Genomic DNA, 21,007 nt, shown 5'->3' with positions numbered 1-21,007 from the left:
AGTATAATGCGAAATACTTATACATACTTGAGTTATCTATATTATCTATTGATTTTAGGAAGGAACCACGAAGCATTTGATCATGAGGGAAGATGAGACCTTTGATTAGTTGATGGTGGGAAATCACAGACCGCAATCTAACAAATAGCAGACCAAGGCATTCCTTCGGAATCACCAATATTTCATCAAAACTTCTTGGCTTCACGGGTCAAAAACGCCCATCCAATTTAATGAAGGAACATCCGGAGTGAGATGGGCGATAATTGACCATCATCCTTTGGGTCACAAAGGATTCCATAGCTCGTGCCTTTACTCATATCTTTCTATTTCAGTATGTAAAAATCGCCTCCGTGTTCGTGCAACGGAACATTAAACTGAATAATATTCTCAGAATTACTTTGATTAAAAAAGCAGACAGTGATTTGTATAAATATACCCGGTTTGCCTACATAGTTCTGTTGCTGATGTTTGTCGGCTTCTGGGGATTAGAAGGATGAACTGTCATAGTTATCGGGATTCATCAGCTGGATACTTACGAGCAGACGACACACTTGCGAGCAGACGACACCTATTGGCAGACCAAACACATAGACCTTCCACCAAGTTAATTTATGGCTTGGAATGAAAAAAATGTAATGATAAACATAAAGGTCGAAATCATCGACGCTAGCTTAAAATTAGGTTTAAAAGTAATTGGCACTCATCGGTTTTAAAGTACTGAGAGGGGGTAAACAGAGATGAACATCACATACAAGGTCAAAAGGGCGGAAAGAAGATTGGGCCAGTGAAGGTACTTCAAAAAAGAAGCAAAACTGTCATATCAGCAAAACTTGATAATACAAAAGACACAAATATTGCTATAGTTATGGTTATGGAAATAAGCAAAAAAATATTAGGACCAGGTACTCGGGCACATCAAGCGTTCCCTGTCTCATACACGACATTCGGAACCATAAGGTAATGTATTAAAAGCTGTGAACGTTCATTTCATAAAACAAAAAGGGGAGAAGTGGAATTTTAACCTATGTAAAAAGATGAACCTAAACATGTTCCAGGATTCAGCAATATTTAAGTCAATTGCATTCACATATATTGGTACAACACCAATCGAAATCCTATCCGACGTTGGGATTTTTGATTTATGTCTCTATGATTCTTACTGATAGTTACGTCCCTGATTCAAATAAGTTATACATGGATTTAGTCTTAAGCCTGCATCTGGTTTATTTATTTATTTATTTTTAATTTTCTTAATCACAAAACATTTCAGAATATTAATGATTGGAAACAATTTTTTCCGATTACAGTGGAGATTTGCCGTCTGACGAAGTGATAGTCTACTACCGCGCGGTATTTAGGACGAAGGCGGGAAGCATAAGACGACCCGCTTTATGAAAATTTACATTTGATTTATTTTGTCAAAATGTTTAGAAGGTGGTGATAAGTGTAGTATTAACAGTAAGTTAATAACTTTTTATCGATCTCATTTTACATTCCCATTTTAAAGGTTAAATGCCGTTTCGGAAAAGTAGTAGGCCATTAAATTGAGAAATTTGTGGCGCCCGAGAGATGTGAATAACATAGGTATAGGTGATCTAGCGTCGTCGGTTTGAAGTGGAAACAAAAGTCATCACGATATTAATTACAGCGTAGCTATAAGGTCTCCCTACTGAGCTCGTTACCAGTAAAGTATAACACGAGCCACTAAGAGTCTGCCATGTTATTTGTTTCAAGTATCACATACATATTTATAATCCAACAACGAGGGTATGCATGAAAGGTTCAAAACACGGCGTTTTAATACTGTTGTAAGCTCGACAACTATTCACTTGGAATGTCTCTCGATTTTCCAAAGAATAAAATGTGTAATATGGTATTGGGAGATTTTGGAGAACTAATATATGGGAAATCATTTTTTTAATGAAACAAACGTCTGAAATAAACAACATTCCACCTCAGGGACTTACCAATCCTCAGACAGCGTCTACTTGTGATAATGGATGGACTCGTTTATGTGAGGATTGTTCATCCATACATTTATATGTCGAAGATCATTGAATCCGGTAGTGTTTTATTTCTGCAAAGATATATCAATATAAAAATTGAAACTTGATATTGCACTAGCTGTCAAATCTCGTGTCCATCAATCAAGGTATAGTACTCTGAACGCAGTTCTGGCTGTCTATCGCGGCTCGGTCTGGCAGCAACGTGCACGTCAGCATCCAACTTATCATTGATGGCTAGGATATCGTTTCCTTTATCGATCGCATCACGTTATTTCAGTGAACTGCATTCTGTGATATAATGAGCTCATTTTTTATTATTTTGAAATATTTATAAACATCACATTAGCAGAAACGAAAATTAATAAAGCAAAATTTAAAAAATAAAGAAATGGGCTCTACTGTTTACACATTTGGCACAACCACTACATCACATGAGTTGATTTATGCGGAAAAGAAAATTAACCCTTCCTTAGAAACTTGAATTTGATGAAATCCAAATATAGCTCCCTCAAGGCTTGTATTGAACAGCGACTATTCCCAATCGATAGATTTCCTTGAACTTTACACATAACTCTGTTCTAACCGCCTAATTTGACTTTTTTTATGCAGGTTTCTTTAGCCTGTTAGAGCCTAATTTAATTCCATGTAGATGTGTCTTGTTTCTGAACACATCCATATGTTATACGTCTCAAACAAGAATTTTAAAACTCATAGGGTTATATATATATATATATATATATATAGATGATGTAACTGCGGGTCAGAGTTCTCAGACGAATTGCCGAGCAGAAGAAGATTGGTTTCCCAAACGCACGCCTCGCAGACAGCCAAACATGGAAACTTACTCCGATGATATTGTCCCCGATGATTTACGGATCTTCTGACGGCGTATCGACCTCAGCCATGTGTGTTTCTCCCTTCTTAAACTGTTTTGTATATTCATCCGGAGATTTTTTGGCCTAGGGGATATCCGAGACGTAGCAAAGGTCTTTAATCGGAAATCGACCAATATCACAATAACTGTTCTTTAGTTTGTACGCTGGTCATGTTTAGTTTGTAGAGGGTGTGCGAAACATTAAGGCGTATCATCCATCGTTGCTGATTCCCCAGAAAATCAATGTGTGGTACAGTATGTCTCCAAATAACCAATGTGTGGTACAGTATGTCTCCTGGTGATCAATGTATGGTACAGTATGTCTCCTGGTGATCAATGTGTGGTACAGTATGTCTCCTGGTGATCAATGTGTGGTACAGTATGTCTCCTGGTGATCAATGTGTGTGGTACAGTATGTCTCCTGGTGATCAATGTGTGGTACAGTATGTCTCCTGGTGATCAATGTGTGGTACAGTATGTCTCCTGGTGATCAATGTGTGGTACAGTATGTCTCCTGGTGATCAATGTGTGGTACAGTATGTCTCCTGGTGATCAATGTGTGGTACAGTATGTCTCCTGGTGATCAATGTGTGGTACAGTATGTCTCCTGGTGAACAATGCGGGGCAGTGTGTCTCCTGGTGATCAATGTGGGACAGTATGTCTCCTGGTGATCAATGTGTGTTACAGGATGTCTCCTGGTGATCAATGTGTGGCACGGTATGTCTCCTGGTGATTAATGTGCGGTACAGTATGTGTCTTTCCTGGTGATCAATGTGTGGTACAGTATGTCTCCAAATAACCAATGTGTGGTACAGTATGTCTCCTGGTGATCAATGTATGGTACAGTATGTCTCCTGGTGATGAATGTGTGGATAGTATGTCTCCTGGTGATCAATGTGTGGTACAGTATGTCTCCTGGTGATCAATGTGTGGTACAGTATGTCTCCTGGTGATCAATGTGTGGTACAGTATGTCTCCTGGTGATCAATGTGTGGTACAGTATGTCTCCTGGTGATCAATGTGTGGTACAGTATGTCTCCTGGTGATCAATGTGTGGTACAGTATGTCTCCTGGTGATCAATGTGGGACAGTATGTCTCCTGGTGATCAATGTGTGGTACAGTATGTCTCCTGGTGATCAATGTGTGGTACAGTATGTGTCTTTCCTGGTGATCAATGTGTGGTACAGTATGTCTCCTCGTAATCAATGTGTGGTACAGTATGTCTCCTGGTGATCAATGTGTGGTACAGTATGTCTCCTGGTGATCAATGTGTGGTACAGTATGTGTCTCCTGGTGATCAATGTGTGGTACAGTATGTCTCCTGGTGATCAATGTGTGGTACAGTATGTCTCCTGGTGATCAATGTGTGGTACAGTATGTCTCCTGGTGATCAATGTGTGGTACAGTATGTCTCCTGGTGATCAATGTGTGGTACAGTATGTCTCCTGGTGATCAATGTGTGGTACAGTATGTCTCCTGGTGATCAATGTGTGGTACAGTATGTCTCCTGGTGATCAATGTGTGGTACAGTATGTCTCCTGGTGATCAATGTGTCTTTGGTATCATGTGGTACAGATGTCTCCTGGTGATCAATGTGTGGTACAGTATGTCTCCTGGTGATCAATGTGTGGTACAGTATGTCTCCTGGTGATCAATGTGTGGTACAGTATGTCTCCTGGTGATCAATGTGTTGTACATTGTGATCAATGTCTCTTGTGATCAATGTGTGGTACAGTATGTCTCCTGGTGATCAATGTGTGGTACAGTATGTCTCCTGGTGATCAATGTGTGGTACAGTATGTCTCCTGGTGATCAATGTGTGGTACAGTATGTCTCTGGTGATCAATGTTACGTGTGTATCATGTGTGGTACAGTATGTCTCCTGGTGATCAATGTGTGGTACAGTATGTCTCCTGGTGATCAATGTGTGGTACAGTATGTCTCCTGGTGATCAATGTGTGGTACAGTATGTCTCCTGGTGATCAATGTGTGTGGTACAGTATGTCTCCTGGTGATCAATGTGTGGTACAGTATGTCTCCTGTGATCAATGTGTGGTACAGTATGTCTCCTGGTGATCAATGTGTGGTACAGTATGTCCCTGGTGATCAATGTGTGGTACAGTATGTCCCCTGGTGATCAATGTGTGTGGTACAGTATGTCCCCTGGTGATCAATGTGTGGTACAGTATGTCTCCTGGTGATCAATGTGTGTGTACAGTATGTCTCCTGTGATCAATGTGTGTACAGTATGTCTCCTGGTGATCAATGTGTGGTACAGTATGTCTCCTGGTGATCAATGTGTGTGGTACAGTATGTCTCCTGGTGATCAATGTGTTGTACAGTATGTCTCCTGGTGATCAATGTGTGTGGTACAGTATGTCTCCTGGTGATCAATGTGTGGTACAGTATGTCTCCTGGTGATCAATGTGTGGTACAGTATGTCTCCTGGTGATCAATGTGTGGTACAGTATGTCTCCTGGTGATCAATGTGTGGTACAGTATGTCTCCTGGTGATCAATGTGTGGTACAGTATGTCTCCTGGTGATCAATGTGTGTGGTACAGTATGTCTCCTGGTGATCAATGTGTGGTACAGTATGTCTCCTGGTGAACAATGCGGGGCAGTATGTCTCCTGGTGATCAATGTGTGGTACAGTATGTCTCCTGGTGATCAATGTGTGGTACAGTATGTCTCCTGGTGATCAATGTGTGGTACAGTATGTCTCCTGGTGATCAATGTGTTGTACAGTATGTGTCTTTCTGGTGATCAATGTGTGTGGTACAGTATGTCTCCTGGTGATCAATGTGTGGTACAGTATGTCTCCTGGTGATCTATGTGTGTGTGTACAGTATGTCTCCTGGTGATCAATGTGTGGTACAGTATGTCTCCTGGTGATCAATGTGTGGTGTACAGTATGTCTCCTGTGATCATGTTGACAGTATGTCCGTGATAGTGTGGTACAGTATGTCTCCTGGTGATCAATGTGTGGTACAGTATGTCTCCTGGTGATCAATGTGTGGTACAGTATGTCTCCTGGTGATCAATGTGTGGTACAGTATGTGTCCTGGTGATCAATGTGTGTGTACAGTATGTCTCCTGGTGATCAATGTGTGTGTACAGTATGTCTCCTGGTGATCAATGTGTGGTACAGTATGTCTCCTGGTGATCAATGTGTGGTACAGTAGTCTCTGTGATCAATTGTGTACAGATGTTCTACTGTGATAATGTGTGGTACAGTATGTCTCCTGGTGATCAATGTGTGGTACAGTATGTCTCCTGGTGATCAATGTGTGTGGTACAGTATGTCTCCTGGTGATCAATGTGTGGTACAGTATGTCTCCTGGTGATCAATGTGTGGTACAGTATGTCTCCTGGTGATCAATGTGTGGTACAGTATGTCTCCTGTTGATCAGTGTGTGGTACAGTATGTCTCCTGGTGATCAATGTGTGGTACAGTATGTCTCTTGGTGATCTATGTGCGGTACAGCATGTCTCCTGATGATCAATGTGTGATTCAGTATGTATCTCCATGGTCAGTATGCGATTTCGTTGATTTGGATTTCTTTACGTCTTTTAAATAGCCAGAGTTATTTGACGATGTAAAGGATTTTGGAACCGTAGTAAAATTTGTGGAGAAATCACAGACCTTGGCACTTCCCGTCTCCATTTTGAACATACTGTTTACAGCTTGTTTGATAAAGAATTATTCGGATTTTCGCTACATTTAGCATTGAAACTTGTCATTGATTTGTTATATCTTTGTCCTTTGTTCCGTAAGATATTGTATCATATTTTCCCTTCTTGTCCTCAAAAAGATATTTCTAAGAATGATAATCCGGTCTAAGATCCTATATAACTTTGATGGAAGCATTCCTTAATTGGACATGTAGTATTTACAGATACCCTAATATAGCTTGATCAAACATCGTTATTCAATTACAAACAATTTGTTTCCAGGAAAACAAATCTGTCACTAGTGGTAACTAGCGACCTCTGTATCTCGCCACTATCGGACGGCCGTGCACAGACTAGTAATCAAATTACTGGGATGTAAATGGTTTTACCGATAAATCACGCTGGCGATAGTCTTACTTAACGGTCGGCACCTTCACGACTGTCGTACCGCCATGAATAATGACCTCCCTTCTTGTCCTCTCCATATAATACATCTCTACCACGACAAACCTGATTAAACCTATCTATGTATGGCATTTTGATGGTCGTTTTTGCTGAGGTCTCGCAGGGGGTAATAACATACATATTGCAATCAAGCCAAAGACGTCATAGAAGGAAGGCGTGCGCTTGAATTGTTGATCATCATGCAATCTACGATAAAACCTTAGTCAACTATTGTCTTAATCGGTGTTCTTCTTAGTGGTTTTAAGTATCGACCTATTTATGTCACTAGCCTATTCACGGAGCTTTTATTAGCATACAACTGATCTACGTGCATTGACTAGTATATATCATTAATCATTTGAAGTTACCAACCTTTTTCAGATAATCTATTTATATTACTGTTCTATTTATGTCACTGGTCTATTTATTGTGACCTTTCGGTCATGTCGCGCCATGGTAAGAGCGACTTAGCGCCTTGCGAAGAGCAACGGTGCAACAAGGCAATGTACCAAGCGAAGAACCGGACAATGCACCAGGTGAAAAGCGACCATGCGCCAAGCTAAGAGCGAGAATGTTTTTGCCTAAAAAGTACTTTGTTCTAGAATTAATTTGTATACGGTAACTTCTTCGGGATAAATAATTATTATTATGTCCTTGTGAGAAAATAAAGTCTCTATATTAATGCTTTGAATAAAAAAAAGAAATATACTATGGCAGAGACTTAATTACTTTAACATTTTGTTTGCTAGTTTATATTTCATTTCAAGAGAGTCACAAAGACTTTTTTTCGCTCTTTGCTCCGAGGATACTGAACCTGAAGGAAGTCTTCACTGCCACAGGACCTATTCGTATACCTTACACTGTCTAATGTCTTCTGGAATAAAGGTACGATATGGAATAATTCGAATAGAGCATAGAGGTTTTTCTGAAAGACAAGAATTTCAAAGAACATAAACCTATTGGGGTCATTTCCTTTTTGAAGCAGAGAAGAGATACTTTTCAAGCACACTGTAACCTTAATGACAGCTAACGAATACTTTTTTGCCTAATAAAGGAAGTTTTAATGATTCTACGGGCGTATTATCGCTGCACTTCTCCAATGCATATACCAAGTAGATGGATCCATACCGCACCACCATATATCCTGGACCACATCAAGGAAATTGTTAGAAAATATTTAAGCGAAATCCAGCTTTAATTCTCGGTGGGAGACATCACTTCAACAGGCATAGGGGGTACTTTTAGTGATGGAGATTCACCTTATCATCAAACCAGCAGACAGAGAGACTAAATACCAAGACGCTATTTGGGAGTCGACTTCCACGCAACACAACACACGCTAAAGCCTGTTCATCAAGAAAGACCATCTTCGCTAGCCAAAGGTATTCAGTACAGTATAGATATTCCCTCGGGTGAGTATCGTACTGAATGCCCCTGGCAAAAGTGAAGTTGGAGGGACCGGGAATTCGGGAAATTTTCAATGTGAATCCAGAAAGAAAGATTTCCCTCTATTGTTAAGAATCAGATCAATTATCAGAGACATCCATGTTCGATGCAAGCCTTAAAGACTCAAACCACACCAGGAAATTTATCTCATTGACAGTAGTGGTACTAGAATGAATCGCCAGCAAGCCCTTGTGAAGATGATCAAGATTATCTCAAAGATTTCCATATGTTCGCTGAAATTCCGAAGGTGGGGATTGACTGAGAGTTCAGAATGCTTATTGTGCAACCAACAAGGAAATCTTGCGCGTGTTACAATAAAAGTACAGCAGGTGCCTTGAAATGATGATTGGTGAATTAGCAAATGTTTTAGAAAGAACAAAGAACCGGTAGCCACTAGCCCATTTTCTTCAACTTTGTACAGGGTTGGGGCATGGCATACTTCATACATACATACACGTGAGAAATGTGTTGGATTGTATTCTCAGACATCACCAACAAACAAGAGATCAGCCATCTTGTTGCCCGATCGGTCCCAAAATGCAATATGCACAACTTGGGCCTTAGAGGGACCTACAAATGAAATTTGAGAAAAATCCCTTCAGCACTTTCTGAGAAATAGCGTTAACAAACCTCAACTACCAAAATCCAAAATGGCGGTCGGTCGGCCATCTTTATTACCGATTGGTCCCAATAGCAATATGCACAACAAGGGCTCGAGATAAACCTACATATGAAATTTATGACAGATTCCCTAAGTACTGTCTGAGAAATAGCGGTAACACACTTCAACTACCACAATCCAAGATGGCGGCCGGTGTAACGTTGAAAATGGACCTCCGTTGAAAGTTGGTCTCGGGTCATATTTCAACGTTGAAAACGGACCCCGAATGCCGTTGAAAATTGAACATGCCGTTGAAGATTGACAGCGTCTAGGGTCAATTCTCAACGACAGGTCTGTTGAAAAATGACCGTTGAAAAATGACCTTGGCAAACTCTCAACGGATGGTCTCTTGAAAATGACCTAAGTGCATTCACATATGTAGCTGTTGCACAAACATAATTTTCGAATTCTGTTATCGCCATTCCTAATATAGGCCCCCTTTCTGTGCTGGTATCTAAATTACGTAATCATCGTGATTTGAATTGAAATTTTGTATTGTTATCATCGTTGTGTTTTGTGTTATTGTGTTATGTTGTTATGTTGTGTGATATTGGTGTGTTGTGTTGTGTGTTGTTGGATGCTGTGTAGCTGTGTTTTGTGTGGTGTGGTGTTGTGTTTTTGTAGCGTGGTTGTGATGTGTGTTGTGTTGTTGTGTGTCGTGTTGTTGTGTGATATGTTGTGTTGTGTTGTGGTTTTGTGAGGTGTGTGGTTGTGTTGTGTGTTGTTGTCGTGTGTTGTGGTTGTGTTGTGTATTGTAGTGTTGTGTTGTTGTGTGGTATTGTGTTGTGTGATGTTGTGTTGTGTGGTGGTGTCGTGTCTTTTGTTGTTGTTGTGTTTTGTTGTTGTTGCGTGGTTGTGTGTTGTGTGTTGTGTGTGTGTGTGTTGTGTTGTGTTGTGTGTTGTGGTGTGTTGTGTTGTGTGTTCTTGTGTTGTGTAATGTGTTGTTGTATGATGTTTTGTTGTGATGTTGTGTCGTGTTGTTGTGTGTGGTGTTTTCGTGTGTTGTGTGTGTTGTGTTTTGTTGTGTTGTTGTTGTTGCGTGGTTGTGCTGTGTGTAGTGTGATATTGTGTGTGTGTGTGTTGTGTGTTGTTGTGTTGTGTGTTGGTCCATTTTCAACGGGTCGGTGTGAAAAGTGCGCTAAAGTTCAGTTTTCAACGGTTTTCGGGGTCATTTTTCAACGTACTTTCTGAGAAAGAGCGATAACAATCTTTAGCTATTAAAATCCAACGACCGATCGATCCCAAAATGCAATATGCATAACTAGGGCCTTAGGAGAGCCTACATATGGAATTTGAGAAAGATCCCTTCAGTACTTTCTGAGAATCTTTAACTATCAAAATCCAAGATGGCTGCCTGGCGGCCATCTTGTTGACCAATCGGTCCAAAAAGGCAATATGCACAACTAGGGCTCTAGGGCAATCTACATATCAAATTTGAGAAAGATCCCTTCAGTTCTTTCTAAGAAATAGGGGTAACAAAATTTATCTATCAAAATCCAAGATGGCTGCCTGGTGGCCATCTTATTGACCGATCGATCACAAAATGCAGTATGCACAACTAGAGCCCTAAGGCAACCTACATATCAAATTTGAAAAAGACCTTAATAGCGGCAACAAGAATAGTTAACAGTTGGAGAGATGGACGGACCACGGTCTACAGACAAAAGGCGATTTGAATAGGCCACCATCCGATGATGGAGGGCTAATAAATCCATATGCCTAAATGTTCTCATTTGGTCACAGCAGACGAAGGCATAGTAATGGATGAGTTGGCAGCTCCATGGGAGGTACGCTGTGAGGAAGCATGAGAAGGCAAGACAACGAAATATGAATAATTGGCAGAAAATATCAGGACCTTAGGAAGTGGTGAATAGATATTCAACTTAGAGGTTATCTCCACTATTAGAAGTATACTGGGGAGTGACTAGGAATTAGTTGTAGATTTAGTACTCCAGTGATCAGAGCAGCACAGAAGGCGCCCGATTAATGTGCAAGCCACAAGATATGAACTGGATACTATCCGCAGGTGGGCAGAATATTAGGGAATCACTGTTGACTCATTATCTTAAGGATGATCTCAAAACAGCCCCATGAAAGATGCTGATGACATTTGTGGAGTAGGAATGTAATTAGGTAAAACTATTTAAAGCATGCTATTTTAAAACCCAATATTGCCCAATATTGGGTTGTTTTGTTTTTATTAAACCTTATGCCCTACAGAAGTCATATAGAAAGTTCTGCACTATCTTCAAAATAAGCCATCCAATGCCACTAAAGGTTGATGTTTTCATTAACAGTCAAAAGGACCAGGCCATGATTTCTGGAAACAAAATCTGCACATTTTGAAGTTATGTAGGCTAAGTTGAGCTTTTTAAGTTTTTTTTTTTTTTTTTTTTTAACTAAAAATCATATTTGACAGAAGACTATTTTAAGAAATCAGAGCCAGATGACAAAAAATGTTTCTTGAAAGACAATAATTCTCATTTTCCATAACATAATCTTTATTTTAAAGTAATATTCAATAAACATATCATCCAACATTTTGCTATGTAAAAATCACACACATACATATAACCTTCCTCACAGTAACTTTGAATGCCTCGGTAACTTAATAAGCTCACATCTTCATTGATGATCCAGCACACATATCCTACAGAAACATGAAAGAGACATGGAATATATATTGCACATACATGAAGTTCTGGTCTCTTTGTTCAGAGGTTTGCAATGACATGTACACAGTCGCAGAGAAAACTTGGAATGTGTTGTCACATTTAGTCACTAAAACTATCGCTGTCATTATCACTTTCACTGAAGTCGTCTTCGCTGTCATCAGCCTTTTTGGCTGTCATAGGTGGCGCTGGGGCATCCGGGGTGCTGCGGAAAAAGAAAGATGTTCAAAGTAAATGCCAAAAAATGTATTGAATGTTGGAGGCTACAGAAAACATTTGGATATCTTAGTTATATATGACCTTAAAAATAGGTCAAGGTTGTTTAATCAAACAATTGAGAAAACCCTAATATATCCTAGTGAGGTAAAAACGATATAAAACCAGTATATCAATAGTCTGAGATAAAAGGCTAAAATAAATTCAAAGTAAACTCAAAATCATTCTATGAAATATATATTCAGCCACTATAGGGGCTTCTTCAGTCCAAAATAACACTAACACAACGTGTTCGTCTTCATGTTTGTTTACATCTTTTTGCGCAGGTATAAAATGTCTCGACCCGTTTGATGTATACGCCACTATACGGCGAATTATTTCGACCCAACACCCTAATATATCCAAAATCAATATGAATATTGAGGTTCTAGCATTCTGGTCATAGACAAACAAGACATTGAGGAAATATTTCTGTTAACTATACTAATGTATGATAATTCTATGCCACATTTTAATTCACTATCAGTACATAGATTGTATGATTATAAATACATTTTGTATCTGATCATGTATTACAAATCACTCATGTCATATAACATACTTTGGTCTGGTTTGATTAGTTTAATGTCCTATTACCAGCCATGGTCATTTAAGGATGTGCCAGATTCAGATGGTGGACGAAAGCCAGAGTATTCAGAGAAAATCCATTGACAAGCTGACAGAATGTAGCAACTGCCCCACATTGGATTAGAATTCAAGACCCAGAGGCGAACGGCTTTAAGAAATATGTCAGGACATCTTAGATACTTGGTCACCACAACCACTCATATATAGCATTACATCCCAAGTCATGTGACATATTTGTCTATGTCACGTTACACATGGTCTCCGACTAGATTCCTTACTGTCGTGACTGCCTTACCGTTGACGAATATTGTGTAGTAGTTATCGCGCGGCTGCAGTAGTTGTTCGGTGTGTACTCGGACTATATTTAGAACTAGGTAAACCTGACAGCGAGTAGGCGTGGCTATTGCGGGCACCGGTGACAGAAGGTTCATAGGTAACATCCAGGTATCTCTCTTTCCACGATGAAACAAAAACGAAACATCATGGCAGATGTATGACGTAGTTCTGAACGACGGACGGAAGATTTCTGACAGATGGTCGTCGTCTGAGCTACGATTCCATCCCATTGACCGTAGTGATGCAAAACATCCAGCGATGAAAATGTTACATTTCATGTGTGTCATGTAATTTTGTCATTAAATTAAAAAATATCAAACATTCTAAACATAAAATGATTATTTATTTACCCACCTCCATGTCTAAATTTTATTTTGAAGCATTTTTGAATGGCTCACATCGACACAGCTCACTTGGCTGCCATGATCAATGCTTCTCATCAGAAAGTTTCGCGCTCCAAATATGGCAACTAGTACCATATATGGAATGACCTACAAATTTTCACTACGAAAGAAACAAGGTTTTTAACATAAACTTTAACAAAATCTTTTTCGCTAAATTCTAAATACATATAATACTAATATCTGTTCAGTTTCACCATGTTTATTCTTAGTTTGTTGGCTTTTTAAAACTTTTAAACATACATGTATTCTACCTGGCGAGTGTTTCATTTCATCTGTAAATTAAACATGGCGGCGTATTTGAACAGAAAAATGTGTTATGTTTGCCTTGGATTTTACCACTAATAGTTGATGAAACATTATAATGGAAAGGTTTGTGAATTTAATATTGATCATAGATGTCAGAACAATACAGTAATCCAATAATATTAGATCTCGATATTGAGAAACTTCTGTTAGACACGACGTAATGATCAAAAGTGTCTCGTCGTGCTATACCTCTAACATTGTTAGAGAAAAAAATACAATTACATAAGTATATTACATGTACCCAAAAAATATATTTTTAACAGTCTCAAAGTGTCCAATGTGGATCACTGGGGTGGAATTCATACCCTGCCAGGAAAGGAGTGGAGCCAGGGTATGATTATTTGTTCTATATAAGAAAGTCCTCTGTAATGATAATGCAGTATTGTATCCCGAACGCTATCTTCGGTGAATACACCACTCGAAAACATAAGACCAAGTTTGTTAGCGTAGCGCAATGCCATGTTTTATTTTATTGACTAAGTCTCGTGTATCCTGAACGATCACGAGATTACTACAATGCAGAACAAGCCATGCCTACTTTATTAATCACTGTAGAAATTCTAAATATAGCCCCAGTACACACCGAACAACTACTGCATAACTACTACATATTATTCGTCAACGGTTAGGCAGTCACGACAGTAAATGACCCTGGCTGTTCATGGGACCCTAGACATGATAATAGGCCAAACCAAATATCCAACAAGAAATTACAAATAGTATCACTTTACCTAAGTAAGTCTGGATCCAGTCCATCCATTTTCATTTTTGGCCTGATAGCTCCTTCTGGTACACCCTGTAATTACAATCACGTGACGCTCATAGATTTCTATACACATATGTATCTAACTGTCATAAAATTCTATATTTGACATTCATAAAACTTTTGACATTTCTATTTTTATATTTCATTATCATGAAATCATAAGTTTATCTGTATATTCGGTAAATATATGACCCTCATGAAATGTTTTCATTTATCATCATGAAAAATTAAATATATTTCACCTTCAAAAATTCATTATTCACACTCTCACACACACAAAAAACATTAAACGAACCCCAACCAGTTGATACAGTATTGATACTATTGAAGGGGAGATAACTGTGGCAAGGATGACTCTCAAATGTTGCAAAGTCTTAAAACATTTACCACTTGAAGCATCTTGAAGTATTTTGCATAGCGTGGATCTTTGGAAACAGGATTAGCTGGTTTTTCTTCTTCCACTGGAGCCGGTGGAGCTTCTGGAGCGTCTGGGGGCTATCAACAAAACATATACAGAATGAATTGACATTTACACACATATAATAGAAGACTAAATAAATATTTGATATGCAGCAAGTGCTGAAGCAAGAGACAGTACAGTATAATTATTCATGTTATAAAATCAGGAAAGAAATATTCTTAAACTTAATATTAATATTATTTAACGATTTCACAAAGTTCATATTTGTGGGAATAAAAACATTTTTTGTCCATAAAATGGAAGGTAACCTTTTAATATTTTTTCTCCAAAGAAAGGTATGTCATGCCACAAATAGATAATGTCGCTGACGCCAAAATAATGTCACTGGACACACGGCTTATTTTTCTTAAATAATACTGGAAAGTGAAGCATCTTGTTGTACTCGTAATGAGTGCATTGTAAGTTGTACTTAATGGGGTAACACGAATGGTTATATTTTCTGGGGGAACAACCTTATAATTACAAAGGGCATCTGGTGGGTTATACTTACAGAGGGAGGGCCTGGAGCACTGGTGGGTTATACAAACAGAGGGAGGGCCTGGAGCACCTGGTGGGTTATACAAACAGAGGGAGGGCCTGGAGCACCTGGTGGGTTATACTTACAGGGGGAAGGTCTGGAGCACCTGGTGGGTTATACTTACAGAGGGACGGCCTGGAGCACCTGGTGGGTTATACAAACAGAGGGAGGGCCTGGAGCACCTGGTGGGTTATACAAACAGAGGGAGGGCCTGGAGCACCTGGTTGGTTATACTTCCAGGTGGAGGGCATGGAGCGCCTGGTGGGTTATACTTACAGAGAGGGAGGGCCTGGAGCACCTGGTGGGTAATACTTACGGGGGAGGGCCTGGAGCGCCTGGTGGTTTATACTTACAGGGGAGGGCCTGGAGCACCTGGTGGGTTATATTTACAGGGGGAGGGCCTGGAGCACCTGGTGGGTTATACTTACAGGGGGAAGGCCTGGAGCACCTGGTGGGTTATACGTACAGGGGGAGAGCCTGGAACACCTGGTGGGTTATACTTACAGGGGGAGGGTCTGGAGCACCTGGTGGTTTATACTTACAGAGGGAGGGCCTGGAGTGCCTGGTGGGTTATACTTACAGTAGGAGGGCCTGGAGTGTCTGGTATGCTATACTTACAGGGGGGAGGGCCTGGAGCACCTGGGCCCAGTTTCATGAGCATTTCTTAACTTTAAGGGATATCTTAATTTAAATTTCCCTGTAGAAAAGCATTACAAAAGTAAAGGAACAATATTAAGTTAAGGAGCCTTCTTTAAAATCTGTAAAAGTTTTCTTTGGAGAATTTTAAGTTAAGGGATTCCTTAAATTTAAGGAATGTATGGTGGGATATACTTACAGAGGGAGAGCCTGGTGGTTAGACTTACAATGGGAGTGCCTGGTGGGTTATAATTACAGAGGGAGCATCTGGAGGGTTATACTTACAGGGGGAGCTCCTGGTGGGTTATATTTACAGGGAGAGCGTCTGGAGGGTTATACTTACAGGGGGAGAGCCTGGTGGTTAGACTTACAAGGGGAGTGCCTGGTGGGTTATATTTACAGGGAGAGCGTCTGGAGGGTTATACTTACAGAGGGAGAGCCTGGTGGTTAGACTTACAAGGGGAGTGCCTGGTGGGTTATAATTACAGAGGGAGCATCTGGAGGGTTATACTTACAGGGGGAGCTCCTGGTGGGTTATATTTACAGGGAGAGCGTCTGGAGGGTTATACTTACAGGGGGAGAGCCTGGTGGTTAGACTTACAAGGGGAGTGCCTGGTGGGTTATATTTACAGGGAGAGCGTCTGGAGGGTTATACTTACAGAGGGAGAGCCTGGTGGTTAGACTTACAAGGGGAGTGCCTGGTGGGTTATAATTACAGAGGGAGCATCTGGAGGGTTATACTTACAGGGGGAGCTCCTGGTGGGTTATACTTACAGGGAGAGCGTCTGGAGGGTTATACTTACAGGGGGAGAGCCTGGAGTGCCTGGTGGATTATACTTACAGGGGGAGCGCCTGCATGCTGGGGGGTTATACTTACTAGGGGGAGGGCATGGAGCACCTGGTGGGCTATATACTTACAGGGGGAGGACCTGGAGTGACTGGTGGATTGGCTGCTTGCTGTTGACCAGTTGCAGCAGCTGGTTGTTGAGTATTTGTTGCTGGGGACTCTGTAGTTGCTGCAGATCCACTTGTTGGAGCTGTAACATTCTCTAACCCTGGTATTGATGTCAGCTGGCAGAAAAAACCCCACAAACAATGGTTAACAACTTATGGATGATAAGGGGATACAGTAAATACAGTGAGCTCATGTCTGAATCTTAGTGACTGATTATACAGACATATTACTGTTAAATATTACAATTGAATTTATTTGTTAAATGGAAATTTCAAAAATTTAAATGCCACTTTTTTACCTTTGCCTCTAGAATGTTCATCGTGATCTCTAACTGGTTAAGCCGACTCGACATGTGATCCAGTTTCTCCTCACATACACAAGAAAACCTGTTCAGGAAGCTGGCTGTGTGGCTCACAAAGTGGTTCAGGAAGGCGAGTGTTCGCTTTTGGTGTATGGCCTCTACCTAAAAATATACAGATAAATAGTTTAGACACTAAATGTTAAATTATATTAGAAAATTTCATCTTCCGGTTTAATTTGAATAATTTTTAAATTTTACAATTGATAATTTGGAGTTAATCCATGATCTAACATTCATATACACACAGGTACAGTATGGCAGAATTATAAGACACAATTGTGACAGTGCATGTAAGGTGATCATCAGGTTGGGGACCATCCCGTATATGCAGGATAGTCCTGGATTTGAGTAATAGTCCTGTATTTGAGGGATAATTTTGTTACGCAAATGCAGGATTCTATGAAATGAAAAGTGATAAAGTTGATTTAAACATTGTCATCAAAAAAGGGCATCATAATTTTTATAAGGCATCATAATTTTTTTTGATTTGAATATGTCACTAATACAACTCATAATTTTTATAAGGCATCATCACTAATACAACTTTCCACATTATTACTCAAATGGAAACAAATTTCATCATCTAAATGTTGGTAAAAGTCACAAACACTATCACCTCTATTGCTTACTATGGGGCTAAAAATAGAACACAGGTAAAAGTCAATCAACCATGACATTTGCACTAAATTTCCCTGATGGCTATACACTGTAGTCTATGGAGAGCACCTAAATTGTCACTTTATTACAAAGTGAGATAATAGAATTCAATAGTTCATAAACAAATACATAAGTTTTCAATTAGTTATATGGGTATCTGAAAATGATGACGCCCTTTTTTGATACAAATTTTTAAAACAACTTTATCCATTTTCATTTCACGTAATCCTGCATTTGAGTAACAAATTTATCCCTCAAATACAGGACTATTACTCAAATGCAGGACTATCCTGCATATACGGGATGGTCCCAAACCTGATCATGAGGGTATAAGCACCTTACACTATATCCACTATCCAAACAATTGATTCTAGATTAAATTAAGATTTATTATCTTTATTTCAAATTCGAATTTATCTATTTGCTTTTGATATAATCTATAATACTTATTTAGTGTTTACATGTACGTTGGTTATAATACAAGAACTTAAAACACCTGACAGCCTGATTCTGATACTGATCTAGGGGAGGCAAACATCCGATATTTAGTCGCCTTCCAGGTGACCAGCTGACCGGTTATATATTATAAAGTTTACCTTTGTATAGTCCACCCCGGGACCTACAAGGGGCAGGCCGTCAGCATCCATGTCGTGTCTCTGGCTTTTCTTTGCTGTCAACAACGTTCCTCATTCATGATCATGGGATTTTGCAAGGGGAGGATACTCGGGTGCGTTCGATGACGTTTCTGAAACAATTTGATAACGACAGCCTTATTCAGGTGCATTTCCTTCAAAGACACGCATAAACGAATTATTTTCAACTTGGTGTAATTATACTACAAAGTTGTAAGATATCATTTTTTAAATAATTAGCATAGATCACGAAATTGGAACACCTGTAAAAATGTTCGAACGGTCCCGGGTCCGAACTTTCATGAGGCCTAGCCTCAACCTTGTCCTCACAGGAAATTAGACTAACTACCCGACAAATATGTTCAAAATAATAATAATTCTAGATTATATTTAGAAGTCAAATTGGGCATACGACAGAGCATAATCAATCAATATCCAAGGGTACGGTGGCTGAGAGCGGACATGAAATAAATAAAATTATTGCGTTCGAACGAAATATTATTGCGTGGGAACGAAATATTATTGCGTGGGAACGAAATACTATTGCGTTCGAACGAAATATTATTGCGTGGGAACGAAATACTATTGCGTGCGAACGAAATATTATTGCGTTCGAACGAAATATTATTGCGTTCGAACGAAATAATTATTGCGTGCGAACGAAATAATTATTGCGTGCGAACGAAATAATTATTGCGTGCGAACGAAATAATTATTGCGTTCAAACGAAATAACTATTGAACTCATTATCATACATGGATGATATGACAGTAATCATGCCACCGTAGTAATATGATTAAGATATGGCCTACAACTTATGAAACGGCACCTTATCTAAAAAGATGTTTTCCTTATTTTTAACTATTTAAAGTCTTGTTTATTGTATTATACTTTATATATCTAATGAAATACACGTACCTATGATGGCGTACAGGGGACACTATACATGTCTATAATTGTATCTATCTTGTACGTACAGCATATATATATATATAGTATCTTGTACATATGAACAACTTAGTATATAAACTTGTACGTACAAGATATTGTTATAATTTGTAAGATATGAAGTTGTACGTACAAGATGATAATTTGTAGGTACAAGATACTAGGTTGTACGTACATGATACAACGATGTACGTACAGACGTACAAGATAAGTGTTTGTGCATACGTACGTACAAATGTACACGATACTGTAACAATAGATACTAAAAAGATACTAAGTTAAACGTACAAGATAATAATCTGTATGGACATGATAAATAAAACTATATATTGGTCCTAACACGCTGCCGTAAATAAAAGCATTATATGTGCTTTTATATTACTGTGTATATGACTTTAATACATTATGCTTCAATATTTCCATTTGAATGTGTGCAATTGTGTTACAACGAAAGTTGTTTTGTATCAATACTTAGTCAACTATTTTAAAAAGTAAAACAATGAATTTACATGACTTTCTCTACAATTTTAATGCAAATCATTGAAGGCAAATACTGAAATAGAATACAAATCCAAATAATACATGCAATAAACTTTAAATTAATGGTTTCGAGGCAAAATATTCTTTATAAAATATACCTTATTAAGAAGGTTTACAAAAAAAACACTTTAAATGACCAATTACAAAGAATATTGATATGAAATTGCAGACTGCCACATTTGAAATAGCCAAAGGTAAACCGTTGATATTTTGTTCCCACGAAATAATTATTTCGTTCCCACGAAATAATTATTTCGTTCCCACGCAATAATATTTCGTTCGAACGCAATAGTATTTCGTTCCCACGCAATAATATTTCGTTCCCACGCAATAATATTTCGTTCGAACGAAATAATATTTCGTTCCCACGCAATAATATTTCGTTCGAACGCAATAGTATTTCGTTCCCACGCAATAATATTTCGTTCGAACGCAATAATATTTCGTTCCCACGCAATAATTTTATTTATTTCATGTCCGCTCCCAGCCACCGTACTACGGGCCAATTTAACGTGATTCCTTCAAAGAGAATCCCGGCTCATAGGAAATCATTACAGATTTAAGGAAAGCTCCTTTACCTTTTTTTCTCCTCAACTTGTGTAATGCTTTGCTATGCTAAGTTAATGAGTTCCTTAAAGTAATTAAATGTTGGTGGAACTGGGCCTATTTCGTAATATAATGTCTTGTAATATCCACCAGGATATGTCATAAAAAAAGAAGGCTCTGTCTACGACTACTCATGTTCATTTGGTCCTCATATCAAAATAATCAAATTACGGTACATTGTGGTTGATTTTGTGGCTCAAGTTGAAGTTGGACGTCATGAATAATATAACGACAGTGATA

General features: G+C 39.0%; 1 protein-coding gene across 1 annotated transcript; it reads right to left on the bottom strand.

Moving 5' to 3' along the window:
• Nucleotides 1–11,590: 11,590 nt before the first annotated feature.
• On the bottom strand, nucleotides 11,591–18,773 carry LOC138326432 (WASH complex subunit 3-like). Its single transcript, XM_069272542.1, has 6 exons — nucleotides 18,638–18,773; nucleotides 17,322–17,486; nucleotides 16,987–17,139; nucleotides 14,822–14,929; nucleotides 14,400–14,464; nucleotides 11,591–11,984 (listed from the first exon to the last, which is right to left on the bottom strand). The coding sequence occupies exons 1-6, from the start codon at nucleotides 18,686–18,688 to the stop codon at nucleotides 11,882–11,884; spliced, it is 645 nt and encodes a 214-aa protein (XP_069128643.1). The 5' UTR covers nucleotides 18,689–18,773; the 3' UTR covers nucleotides 11,591–11,881.
• Nucleotides 18,774–21,007: the final 2,234 nt, after the last annotated feature.

Source organism: Argopecten irradians, chromosome 1 (genome assembly GCF_041381155.1).
Source record: "Argopecten irradians isolate NY chromosome 1, Ai_NY, whole genome shotgun sequence".
Taxonomy (NCBI): Eukaryota; Metazoa; Mollusca; class Bivalvia; order Pectinida; family Pectinidae; genus Argopecten; species Argopecten irradians.
Note: the sequence above shows the minus strand (reverse complement) of the source record. Positions and strands in the feature narration are given on the sequence as shown.

Coding starts and splice junctions, on each gene's coding strand:
- LOC138326432 (XM_069272542.1), bottom strand. CDS start 18,688: ATGGATGCTGACGGCCTGCCCCTTGTAGGTCCCGGGGTGGACTATACA. Junction 17,140..17,321: donor TGAACATTCTAGAGGCAAAG/GTAAAAAAGTGG, acceptor TTTTTCTGCCAG/CTGACATCAATACCAGGGTT. Junction 11,985..14,399: donor CTGGATCCAGACTTACTTAG/GTAAAGTGATAC, acceptor CTTTTTCCGCAG/CACCCCGGATGCCCCAGCGC.